This window comes from Lagenorhynchus albirostris, chromosome 3 (assembly GCF_949774975.1).
Source record: "Lagenorhynchus albirostris chromosome 3, mLagAlb1.1, whole genome shotgun sequence".
Lineage (NCBI taxonomy): Eukaryota > Metazoa > Chordata > Mammalia > Artiodactyla > Delphinidae > Lagenorhynchus > Lagenorhynchus albirostris.
This window is the reverse complement of record NC_083097.1, coordinates 157,452,367-157,466,236: the sequence shown is the minus strand read 5'-3', so window position 1 is coordinate 157,466,236 and position 13,870 is coordinate 157,452,367. Positions and strand designations below refer to the sequence as shown.

General features: G+C 42.3%; 1 protein-coding gene across 1 annotated transcript; it reads left to right on the top strand.

The window, feature by feature from the left end:
• The first annotated feature begins 3,286 nt into the window (after positions 1 to 3,286).
• On the top strand, positions 3,287 to 7,494 carry LOC132518458 (olfactory receptor 10T2-like). Its single transcript, XM_060146404.1, has 3 exons — positions 3,287 to 3,346; positions 6,039 to 6,575; positions 6,606 to 7,494. The coding sequence occupies exons 1-3, from the start codon at positions 3,287 to 3,289 to the stop codon at positions 7,011 to 7,013; spliced, it is 1,005 nt and encodes a 334-aa protein (XP_060002387.1). The 3' UTR covers positions 7,014 to 7,494.
• Positions 7,495 to 13,870: the final 6,376 nt, after the last annotated feature.

The window sequence follows — 13,870 nt, the reverse complement described above, 5'->3', positions numbered from 1 at the left end:
GGGACGCGGGTTCGTGCCCCGGTCCGGGAAGATCCCACATGCCGCGGAGCAGCTGGGCCTGTGAGCCATGGCTGCTGAGCCTGCGCGTCCGGAGCCTGTGCTCCACAGCGGGAGAGGCCACAACAGTGAGAGGCCTGCGTACGGCAAAAAAAAAAAAGAGTGGGGTTCTGGACTCCCGTTCCAGTGTTAGAGTTGGAGAGAAGAAAGAGATTGAGGAGTAGTCAGAGACGAAGGGGAGAAACCAGGTGTAGCAGATATTGTCAGCCTTCTGTCCATATCTCCTTGCTCTGACCACTTCAGTCTCAATTCCAACAGTCAGTGGAACAGCCAGTCTCATTCCAACAGCCAGCCAACATCTATTTGCCTGAAGGCTTTCTCTGGCCACAAAAGCTTACTCTATTCACTTGTTCAGCAGGCTGGGAGCACTGAGGAATGAATGCCCCCAGGGTCCTCCCTGAACACTGACTGACTGGAGTGGGTGTATACATACATCAGCTCCCTCTCCTCTCTGTGGTGAATGCTCTCTGCTGCCCCCAATGGTTTCCAGTGGGAATGAACCCCAGTTGACACAGGGATAACTTGCTTGATGACCCGTGCTTCATGAGCTTCCTTTCCTTTCCTTCCTCATTTCTCCACTCTCCTACTTGTATGTTCTGAGATCACCTCCCAGAGAAGCTTAGGTCCTATCAAATCCTTGTCTGCTTCTGGGGGAACTTCAACTATGACAGGGGTTGTTAGTGTAGAGTAGGTGGGCGTGCAAAATCATGAGACTGTACTCATGTATAGTCATGAAATTTAACTCATGATGTTAAAGTGCTCAGCTCAGACTCCCATGTTCATTGCAGCACTGTTCACAATAGCCAGGGTCTGGAAACAACTTAAGTGTCTGGCAATGGACAAAGAAGAAATATATATAATATTATATACATGTGTGTATTATATATATATATAAAATATGCTATATATACATATTGGAATATTATTGAGTCATGAGAAAGAAGGAAATCTTGCTATGTGTAACAACAGGTATGGACCTTGAGGTCATTTATGCTAAGTGAAATAAATCAGACATAGAAAGACAAATACTGCATCATCTCACTTATATGTGGAATCTAAGAAAGCTGAACTCAGAGAACATAGAGTAGAGTAGTGGTTACCAGGGGTTGAGGGAGGGGAAAATGGGGGAGATATTGGTCAAAGGGTACAAACTTCCCATTTTAAGGTTAAGGTCTGGGGATTTAATGTACATCATGGTATTATAGTTAATAATACTGGATATATGTACACTTGAAAGTTTGCTAAGAGTATAGATTGTAAATGTTCTCGCCACAAAATAGAAGTAGTAATTATGTGATGGGGTGGAGGTGTTAGCTACTGCTATGGTGGTCGTCATTTTGGAATATATAAACATATTAAGTCAACACATCATACTACTCAAACTTGCACAATGTTGTATGTTAGTTAATCTCAATAAAGCTGGGGGAATTTTTTTTTTAATTTTTTTTTTTGCGGTACGTGGGCCTCTCACTGTTGTGGCCTCTCCCGTTGCAGAGCACAGGCTTCAGACGCGCAGGCTCAGCGGCCATGGCTCACGGGCCCAGCCGCTCCGCAGCATGTGGGATCTTCCCGGACCGGGGCACGAACCCGCGTCCCCTGCATCGGCAGGCGGACTTTCAACCACTGCGCCACCAGGGAAGCCCAAAGATGTGACTTTAATGATAGTCCATCTTCTCTCCTATTAAAGTTTTAGGGGTTTTTCCCCTCTTAATGATTTGTAAGGGCATTTTATTGAACACTTATGTTGTTTCTTTTTTTTTAACTTTAAATAATGCTACTATGAATATCCTTGTACCTGGAGTCAGATAATTTCTTTATGAGAAAAATCTAGAAGCAGAATTATAGAACCAAAGTAGGACTTCAGATAAATGACAAATTGCATGTTCCTGCAACCAGCAATGTAAAGATGACAGTAGACGGCCTCGTTCTGCACACACTCATTAACACCCAGCACTCATTTTCCTCTTTAATCTTTGCCAATTGGATAATTTAAAAAAATTTAGGTCTATTTAGGTCTTTTGCCCATTTTTTGATTGGTTTTTTTTTTTTGATATTGAGCAGTATGAGCTGTTTGTATATTTTGGAAATTAAGCCCTTGTCAGTTGTGTCATTTGCAAATATTTTCTCCCAGTCTGTATGTTGTCTTTTCATTTTGTTTATGGTTTTCTTTGCTGTGCAAAAGAAGAGCCAAAGATTTTTTAGGGCCACAACATTTTCTAGTTTATGATTTGCCTATACGTTTACTTCAATTTAACAATGTTTTGTGATATTCAGAAATTACACTTTTTTAGCGGTCATAATCCAACTACATTTTTTCCTCTGTGAAGTCTTCCAGCTAATTGGATTTCTATAATTCTCACTATATAAAGGCTCTGGTGTTCTTTTTGATGCAGTTTAATTTGAAATAAAAAAGTCTCTTTCAGACACATGCTCTGGGCATCTCTGTCAAGTATGCCTTTTCTTAGATCTAGATTTCTTAAGTGGAGTCTGAAATTCTTAGCTTTGGAGTTTCATTTTGCTTTATTTAGTTTTTGAAGATTTCAAGTCAGGCTTTGCTTTTTTTTCTCAGTGTGAATCCCTCAGAGGACCTCACTGGAATTTCCCTAAGTCGAATATTCTTTTAGTTTTATTTGTGCTGGATCAGGTGTTGGCAAACTATAGCCTGAGGGCCAAATCTGGCCCCCTGCCTGTTTTTGTAAATAAAGTTTTATTGAAACAGTCATGGACACGTATACATTATCTGTGGTTGCTTTCACACTAGATGGGCAGAGCTGAGCAGTTGTGACAGAGATCGTACAGGCCAAATGGCCTAAAATAGTCATTATCTGGCCTTTTACAGAAAAAGTTTGCACCGCTGGCTTGATCAACAGGGCTGCCTACTTCCTGCTTCCTGGTTTTCCTTTCTTCATGAAAAATGAGCATCCCTTCCTCACTTTTTGCACCTGTTAAGTTCTTTGATAGTCCTGACTAGTCTTTATAAACAGAATGTCTTTGGACTTGACCAAGCACATTTTTGTTGTTTTCTCTACTTTATATATTCTCAGAACTATAATAATAATAATCTAAAATTTATTTTTCACAAATTAAAATTTCAACAAACTTCCAAAACATTTAAAGGGTCATTCTCAATTTCTCTCCTTCCATTGCTGCAGGTGAGTAATTTCAGGGGCACAGCTATTTATTCTCCCCTAAGGGTCACCGGCTTGCAGATTACCCAAAATGCCACTAGATGGCGCATAAATCAGGACTCACCTCTCCCCCGCCTCCACCCATCCTCGTCTCAGAGTCGGTATTTCAGGATTTCAAGGCTGAAATGTGCTTCTCTCCAAACCAATTAACTCTTGATAAGCAGGGAAAGATTACATTAGGACCATTTTCCAAATGAGTGCAAAATATTCAGAAACATTCCAAAATAGGTTATACGTATTTTTCTGAGCTAGCTGGTTACTTGATTATAAAATAATAAAACTATCGCCAATCCAGGATTTTTACTAATGCTTCATTGTTTGAATTAAAATGGTCAATAATTTTATGGGAATTTCCTGGCGGCCCAGTGGTTAGGACTCCGTGCTTCCACTAGGGGGCACGGGTTCCATCTCTGGTGGGGGAACTAAGATCCCGAATGCCAGCAGCGTGGCCAAAAAAAAAAAAAGGTCAATAATTCAGAGTTATTTTCCATTTAATTAACACAGATGTATTTATTAGCACAAGGCCTAGGGCCTGCAATACTATTAGGGGGCTCATGAAATTGTGTTACTGTCTAAGATCAGAAGAAATAAATAAATTTTTAGGGTGAAAATTATATTCATTTTACACCAACACAGTCCTAAAATGTAAAATTTTAAATTTTTATAAAACTGAAATAAATTAAAAAATTAAATTGTATTTAATTTATTTAATAAATTAAATTATATTTAAATAAAAATTTTAAAAATAAAATTTAAATAAAAATTTAAAACGATTTTTTTTCTTTGGCTGCTCTGTGAGGCTTGCAGAATCTTAGTTCCTGGGCCAGGGATGGAACCCCTGCTCCCTGCAATGGAATTGCAGAGTCCTAACCACTGGACTGCCAGGGAATTCCCTTTTTAAAACAAAAACAAAAACAAAAACAATTTTTATGGAGGAAGGCAAAAGTGCCTAGGGCTCATGGAAGACTTGATGTAGCCCTGGGTATTAGGTCTCCCAAAAGTATTCCTTTGTTCATTTCAGATATCGATGCTACAGGCTTTGCCTTTCTTGGGTATTCTTTTCACACAGATTGTAGAGGACCCTGTAAATTCCTGGACCATATCCCCTTGGTGCTTATTCTCTTCCTTACCTGCCAGACTTTGAATTCCCTGTACATGTGGCAGGTTTGGAAGTACTGGGAGATTAATGCCTCCTGGTCAAAACTCTTGAGCAAGACGATTGGGGGCTGGTGGACAAACATCCCACTTCCCTTGTTGCCCCTCAGGGACCTCCAGCTGGGATTAAATTGTAGTGGTCCCACTAAAGAATGTCACTGGCCACCGGGCTCTTCAAGAATTGAGTCATTGGCCACTGCAGTCACTGACCTTCAACATACCCTGAAAGGGTTCAGGGTGGAGATCAGGAATGAGGCTCTCTGTGCTCTGGGAAAACTGACAGAACAGCCCTTCAGATAGTTAGATATTTTCAGAAGAGATTTTTTTTTAAATAAATTTATTTATTTCATTTATTTATTTTTGGTTGCACTGGGTTTTTGTTGCTGTGCACAGGTTTTCTCTAGTTGCAGCGAGTGGGGACTACTCTTCGTTGTGGTGTGCGGGCTTCTCATTGTGGTGGCTTCTCTTGTTGCGGGGCATGGGCTCCGGGCGTGCGGGCTTCAGTAGTTGCAGCACATGGGCTCAGTAGTCCATAGGCTCAGTAGTTGTGGCTCGCAGGCTCTAGAGCTCAGGCTCATTAGTTGTGGCGCACGGGCTTAGTTGCTCCACAGCATGTGGGATCTTCCCGGACCAGGACTCCAACCTGTGTCCCCTGCGTTGGCAGGTGGATTCTTAACCATTGCACCACCAGGGAAGCCCCAGGAGAGACTTTTATGCACCCAATTTCTTACATCTTCCCATACTTAGAAAAGCACTAAAATCATTAACTAAAATAACTGTGCCTTGTGACCAGCAGTAATTTTCTACGAAGAGGTGTGCTTGATTGCTCATCCCCTTCTCCAGAATTACATATATGCTGACTTGCCCCCCACCTCTTCGGAGCAGTTGCTCAGAGCTCTCTGAGAGGCTGTCTCCTGGGCTGTAGTCCTCAGAAAGTCCCCAAATAAAGCTGAAACTCACAGCTCTCACTTTGTGTGTTTTTATTTCAGTCAAAACTTTGATAATACACTTTTAGTGTCTGTCTCCCTTCCCCACTCCACCACCCATGGCTTTGGAGATGAGGCAAGGATTACTTAGAGACTCTAAGAACTATAATAATTATGTGACATGATAGAGATGCTGAATATGGCTACAGTGGTAATCATATTACAATATATCAATGTATCCCAGGCCCTGGTGACCACCATTTTACTCTGTTTTTTTCTTTTTTTTTTACAAGTCTGGCTTTTAGGTTACACATATAAGTGAGATCATACAGTATTTTTCTTTCTCTGTCTGACATCATACTTGGCATGATGTCCTCAAAGTCCATCTATATTGTCGAAAATGGCATTATTGCATTCTTTCTCACCACTGAATAATATTCCAATGTGTCTATGTACCGATCTTTATCCATTCATCTGTTAATTGGCACTCAGGTCATTTCCATATCTGTAATTTTCTCGTCTGTTGAAGAGCTGCTAGCTGGGTGATATGAGGAAAACAGTGACCTCATTTCTGAGTCTCTCTTTCCTTTTTTTCTTTTTTCTTTTTTTTTGTAAAAAAAAAAGGGATGATTATCCTATCTCACTGGTATCTGTTGCTTAGCAGAGCCTTATTAAGTTGTCCTATTCCATTTCCTCTGCTTTCTCCTCTCAGGTTCCAGAGAAGCAGTGGGAAAATGCCACCTGGCTGGTGACGGAGTTCATGCTGGTGGGTTTCTCCGCCTTCCCAGGCCTGAGGACCACCCTCTTTGCACTGTCCTTCCTCACATACTTGGTTACCCTGGGTGGCAATGTCACCATCATCACCATCATACATGCGGATTGGACCCTTCACACTCCCACGTACCGCTTCCTGGCCGTGCTGTCCCTCTCTGAGACCTGCTACACGCTGGTCACCATCCCCAACATGCTGGGTCATCTGCTCATGGAGAGTGGAGCTATCTCCATCCCTGGCTATTGGGCTCAGATGTTCTTCTACCTGGGCCTGGGATGCACCCACTGCTTCCTCCTTACCCTGATGGGTTACTACCGCTGCGTTGCCATCTGTCATCCCCTGCGTTATTGGGTGATCATGAGACCCACAGTTTGCCTCTACCTGGGAGCCCTGGTTTTCTGCTTCGGGTCCTCGGTGGCCTTGATCGAGACCAGCCTGATCTTCTCCTCGCCCTTGTGCCGCAGCGAACGCGTGGAACACTTCTTCTGCGACATCACGCGGTCCTGAAGCTCAGCTGCAAGGGGAGTGCCGGCAAAGCTGGCATTCTTCTTCCTGAGTATCCTCGTGGTGCTGGTCGCCTTCCTCATCCTCCTCTCCTACACCTTCACTGTGGCCGCCCTCCTGAGGATCCCCTCAGCAGCCGGCCGGCACAAGCCCTTCTCCACCTGTGCGGCCCACCTCACCGTGGTCATTGTGCATTTCGGCTGCGCCTCCATCATCTACCTGAGGCCTGAGTCCAGAGGGAACCCGGACCGGGACAGCCTGGTGGCTGTGTTCTACACGGTGGTGACACCGCTGCTGAACCCGGTGGTACACACTCTGCGCAATAAAGATGTGAGGGTGGCATCGAGGAGGACCCTGGAGCGAAGCCGCGGAGTTTTAAAAATAAACACTCGTCCTAAGTTCCGGGTCTAGCTTTTTCATGCACACTTGCCCTGCCTGACACTCAGTTCCCCCACCTGGAAAACAGAGGCCACTCCCATAACCTTAAATGAAGTAGCCTGGGGGAGGCAATTTACAAACAGTGCCTGAGACCCAGCATGAACTCCATAAAGCCTGCCCTTTCCCTTCGTTTTCACTTCTTTGACTCTGCTGGGCTGCAAGGCGGTCTGCAGCGCATGACGGTCACTAGTGGAGGGCGGCCCTGACCCTACCCGGTGCTGGCGGGCAGTGGAGGGCAGTGCTTTACCTAGCAGTGAACAGGGGTTGGCACCCGGTCCAGCATCCTTTTATTTTGTCTCGCTCAGAAGTAGTTCACTTTTTTTGGGGGGTGTGTGTGGGGAGAATGAATGTTACCAACCAAAGACTGCCTTTATTTTTCCTGTCACACTTAAAGGATGTTTTCACGATTGTTGGCCACCTCTCTCCCCCTTGGGTCTTTTATTTCTTTGGTATATGATGGGGAAAGAAAGAAAAAAGGAAGAATTAAAATTTTTTTATTGTAGTGAAATATATATAACAAAAGTTTTAATCTTTTTATCCTTTTAAAATTTTCTTCTTATTGTTGAACTTTATGAATTCTTTGTATATTTTGGATAACAGTCCTTTATGAGATATGTCTTTTGCAAATATTTTCTCCCAGTCTGTGGCTTGTCTTCTCAGTCTCTTGATACTATTTTTTCCAAGTATTTATCACTAACTAAAATGATCTTATTACCTATTGTTTGTCTCCTTTAGACAGTGTAAGGTCTTCGTACAACCTCTCACTACAGTGTAAGGTCCAAAAATAACGTGTGTTTACAGGGCATAGCATGGAGCCTGGTATTTTGGATTCAGTTGACAAATATTTGTTGATTGAATGAATGGATAAGAACTGTTAATATTATTTAGTTTGCTTTATTCTTTTTGAAAATGACATTAAGCTGTTTTAAGTTCTTCCATCTCCTTTTTAAAATTTTGAAGCTCAGTTTCAAATTACCACCATTTTCGTCTTCAAAATTAAGGATAATGGTTAGCCACTTACAAGAAGATGAGCTGAATTTCTACCATTTAATCATTTTTAAGTGTACAACTCAGGGGCATTAATTACATCCACAAGTTTGTGCAACCATCACCACCATCTCTTTCCAAAACTTTTTTCCTCCTCCTAAATTGAAATTGTGTGCCCTTTAAGTAATGACTCTTCATTCCCCCATCCTCCCCATCCCTGGTAACATCTAACTTACTTTCTGTCACTATGAATATGCCTATTCTACATGTTTCATATAAGTGGAATCATATAATACTTGTCCTATTGTGTCTGGCTTATTTCACTTAGCATAACGTTTTGAAGGAGCATCCATGTTGTAGCACATATCAGAACTTCATTCCTGTCTATGGCTGAATAATATTCCATGTTATTCACATGGATATATATATTTTTTGTTTATCCATTCATCTGTTGATGGACACTTGGGTTGTTTCCACATTTTGGCTACTGTGAATAGTGCTGCTATGAACACTTGTGTATACGTATCTGATTGAGTCCTTGTTTTCAATCCCTTTGGGTATGTAACTAGGAGTGGAATTGCTGGATCATAAGATAATCCTGTTTAACTTTTTGAGGAATCACCAAATTGTTTTTCATAGTGGCTGCACTATTTTACATTCCCACCAGTAGTGTACTAGAGTTCTAATTTCTCCACATCTTTGTCAACACTTGTTATTTTCTGGTTTTGAAGAGTTTAGCCATCCTAATAGATGTGAAGTGAGTTTTGTAGTTTAGTAGTTCACTTCTGTTTAATTAAACTCGGATGATGGATTGAAATCATCCAAAATATCTTCTCTGACCACAGTGGAATGAAATGAGAAATGAGTAACAGGAGGAAAACTGGACACTTTACAAATATATAGAAATTAAACAACACACCTTTGACCAATAGGTGAAAGAAGAAATTACAAGTTAGATTGGAATATACTTAAAATAAATGAAAATGAACGCACAACATACCAAATCTTGTGGGATTCAGCAAAAGCTATGCTCAGAGGGAAATTCATAGCTGTAAGCGCTTACATTAAAAAAGAAGAAAGATCCCAGGTCAGTAACCTAACTTTACACCTCAAGAAACTAGAAAAAAAGAGCAAGATAAACACTAGTGATGAGGTTTCCACTATAACAAGTGTTGGTGAGGATGTAGAGAAATTGGAACAATTGCACACTGTTGATGGAATTATAAAATGGTGCAGTTGCTATGGAAAATGGTATGGTGATTCCTCAAAACATTAAAAATGAAAAATAGAATTACCATATGATCTAGCAAGTTGACTTCTGGGTATATATAGAAAAGAACTGAGGGACTTCCCTGGTGACCCAGTAGTAAAGAATCCACCTTACAATGCAGGGGACGTGGGTTCAATCCCTGGTCAGGGAATTAAGATCCCACATGCGGCAGGGCAACTAGGCCCACATGCCACAACTACTGAGCTCGTGTGCCTCAGCTAGAGCCTGTGAGCTGCAAACTACAGAGCCCACGTACTCTGGAACCTGCATACCACGACTACAGAGCCCACGTGCCCTGGAGCCTGCATGCTACAACTAGAGAAGAGAAAACCTGTACACCACAATGAAAGATCCCACACACCTCCACGAAGATCCTGCATGCTGCAACTAAGACCCGACACAGCCAAAAATAAATAAAGTAAATAAATAAATAATAAATAAATCTTAAAAAAAAGAATTGAAAGCATTTGTACACTCATGTTCGTAGCAGCACTATTCGCAGTAGCCAAAAGGTAGAAGCAACCCAAGCACCCACTGACAGACGAATGGATAATCAAAACGTGGTAGATACACACAATGAAATATTATACAGCCTTAAAAAAGGACAGTCTGACAAATGCTGCAACGTGGATGAATCTCGAAGCCACTATGCTGAATGAAATAAGCCAGACAAAAAAGGACAAATATTGTATGATTCTGTTTATATGAGGTAACTAGAGAGGTCAAATTCATAGAGACAGAAAGTAGAACAGTGATTGCCAGGGGCTGGAGCTGGGAGAGGGAGAATGGAGAGTTGTTTAATGACTATGAAGTTTCAGTTTTGCAAGAGGAAAAAGTTCTGGGGATGGATGGTGGTGATAGTTGCACGACAATGTGAATGTACCTAGCAACCACTGAACTGCACACTTAAAAATGGTCACAGTGGGGGCTTCCCTGGTGGCGCAGTGATTGAGAGTCCACCTGCCCATGCAGGGGACACGGGTTCGTGCCCCGGTCTGGGGGGATCCCACATGCCACAGAGCGGCTGGGCCCGTGGGCCCATGGGCCATGGCCGCTGGGCCTGCGCGTCCGGAGCCTGTGCTCCGCAACGCGAGAGGCCACAATAACGGGAGGCCACAACAGGGAGAGCCCTGCGTACCGCAAAAAAAAAAAAAAAAAAAAAAAAAAAAAAAAATGGTCACAGTGGTAAATTTTATGGTATGTGTATTTTGCCCCAATTACAATTTAAAAAGTTACGCTATGAGAGGCAGGCAGTATTAGCAAGAGAAGGATTTCTTTGTCTTGTAAATGTCTTGGTGGTGAAACACCTGAAGTCATCTTCCTAGGCAGAACCAGAAGGACTGGTGCCCCTCTACTCAGTGTCATACAACAACCACGCACTCCTCATATATAGAGTATCCTCTCCGAGGTCATAGCCTGATGAGTCAATCATTCACAGCATCTAATTCACACTGTTCTTCGAGCCCTGGAATGGCTTCTTGTGGCTGGTGACCCACAGACTTGAAAAAAAAACTTCCAATCTACATGCAAAATAAATGTTAAAGCCATAGTAAACCAAAAACCTCAGTGGAAGCATGGGAAGCCCACAGAAATCACTGAATTTAGCAATTAAAATATTTAGTTAGGCAGGAATTGTGAAGACTGCCATTGCTGAGAGTAAGGTCTTTGCCCATGGTCCTTGGCTGTATCCTCTGGGAGGTTCCTCACTGGCCTCTCTTCCCCATCACCACTTCTGAAGCTTTCTCATTCCATTTCCTGTGGTGTGATTTTAAGGACCTCATGGTACAAACTTGGGGCATTGTTTTTGTTTGGTTGTTGTTGTTTTTGCCTTCACCTCGAGGCTTGCAGGATCTTAGTTCCCAGGCCCACAGTGAAAGTGCTGAATCCTAACCACTGGACCGCCAGGGAACTCCCTGGGGCATTGTTTTATATGCCAGAGATCTTTTGCAGGCCAAGCTCATAGTTTCTCTCAAAAATTTAGTAGGTGTCTGGTCTTTTTTTCTTCAGGCAGTTAAATGGGCAAGTAACCACAGCCAAAGATTTCCGCTGGCATGGCTCTTTTTTCTTCCTTTTCATTTTTTAAACTGTGGCAAAATACATACAACATAAAACTGACCATCTTAACTACTTTGAAATGTATGTTAGTTCAGTGGTATTAAGTGCATTCAGAATGTTGTGCCACCACCCCCACCATCCATCTCCAGAACTCTTCGTCTCATAAAACTGAAACTCTGTCCCCAGGAAACACTAACTCCTCATTCCTCACCACCCCCTGCCCCCCACCAGCCCTTGGCAGCCACCATTCTACTGTCTTTTCTTTATGAAGTTGACTACTCTAAATGGCTCATAGAAGTGGAATGATAACAGTATCTGTCTTTCAATGAGCATCATGTCCTCAAGGTTCATCCACCTGGCGTAGTTCTTAAACCCGAATGATGCCCTCATTTATTTCCTGGCTTCTATACTTGATTGGACCTTGGCATTCTCTCGAGGATGCTGAGAAATGGTTAATCTCTTGCTATAACTGCCTCCTCAGGGCCACTTTGTACCGCTGCTTCCCTTTGAACCCCCCAAATCACCAGACTCAGTCGATTTAAATTGTAGTCTGCACGGAGAGAGACTACCTCAATATTGCTAGAGTCCCTGCTACCTCTGCTTGCCTCACTACACCTCTCTCTTTAACGACAGTGGCAAGAAGTAGCAAACAAATATAACGAATAATCTGGCTTTTCCTAACCACTTCCCAGAGGGCTATAGACTCAGTAAACACAGTCAGCTCTGCAAGACTCACAGTTTTACCTGCCTGGTGAGGATGACTAGCGGCCCAGGTGGCGCTGTCTTTGGTTCAAGGAGATGGAAGCAAGGACTGCGGCCTTGCATCACAGTTTAGAAGGAGCCTGGTGCCTTGGGCTCCTTCTTAAAGGCTGTAAGAGCGCTTAGAAACACAGGCCACCTCATGCCCACTGAACCAGGGGGTCTGGAGATCTGGGTTCCAGTTTAGCTTTGAACCACTTGCTGAGACGTGGGAAGGTCCCTTTCCTTCTCTGTGTCTCAGAGGTCATTAAACGAAGGTCATTAAACCATGACACATGGTTTTTTCCCTCTTTGACATTTTTAGACCCTGTGCTTTCTCTGAAACTCATAAATATGAGGGTTGATGAGGAAAGGTCTGGTAAGTCCACTGTTTCCCAAAATGTGAAGCTCTTAACAGTAACATATCCTGCATGTGGCATGAAAGAAACCTTTGAATTGCACAGGCAGAAATTTATTCCCTTTCTCAGTTCTCTTTGAAGGCTGATGATTACTTCAAGGAAAAATTTCAGTTTGGTCCTAGTGTATCTTTTAAATACACTAGCTTTATTTATTTATTGGGAATTCCCTAGCTGTCCAGTGGTTAGGGCTCCACACTTCCACTGCCAAGGGCCCGGGTTCAATCCCTGGTCGGGGAACTAAGATCCCACATCCCGCATGCTGCATGGTGCGGCCAAAAAAAATTTTTTTTATTTACATAGTGTGAGTGTGTATAATATCTGTCTATATACACACATATGTATGAAGTTACATGTATAATTTTATTTTTAAAGCATCCTACAGTAAAACAGATTTTTTAGTGTACAGTTCAATGAATTTTAACACATGCAACCACCACTACCATCTGGATACAGAACAGCTCCATCACCCCTCAAAATTCCTCATGCTACCCTCCATATGTCACACTTTCCGTACCCCCTGGCAACCATTGATCTGTCCTCCTACACTATGGTTTTGTCACTTGGAGATTATCATATCAATGGAGTCACACAATATGTAACCTTTTGAGACTGGCTTCTTTCACTCAGCATAATTTTTTTTTTTTTTAGCAATTTAGCATAATTTTTTTTGAGCTTGTGCGTAGAGAATGCTTTTCCCCTTAAGTTTTTTTTTTTTTTTTTTTTTGGTCATGTCACGCAGCTTGTGGGATCTTAGTTCCCTGACCAGTTTTTGAACCTGGGCCCTCGGCAGTGAAAGCACAGAGTCCTAACCACTGGACAGCCAGGGAACTCCCTCCCCCGCGCCCCCCGCCAAGTTCTATTGAGATATAATTGACATATGATATTGTATAAGTTTAAGTTATACAACATAATGATTTATTATTTGTATTTATTGTGAAATGATCACCACAGTATGTTTAGTTAACATTCATCACTTTACATGGTTATAAACTGTTTTTCTTGTGATAAGAACCTTTAAGATCTACTCTCTTAGCAACTTTCAAATATACAATACAGTATTGTTAACTGTAGTTACTACGCTGTACCTTACATACCCAGGATTTACTCATCTCATAACTAGAAGTTTGTACCTTTTGACTACCTTCATCCGTTTCCTCCACCCCTCACCCCCTGCCTCCGACAACCACCAATTGGTTCTCTGAGCATAACTGTTTGAGACTCATCCAAGTTATTGTGTTACCATATTTTGTTCTTTTATTGCTGAGCAGTGTTCTATGGTATGGATGGACCACGGTTTTTGTAACCACCTACTGAGGGGCATTTTGGTTTCTCCAGTTTTGGGCTATTACATATAAAGCCGC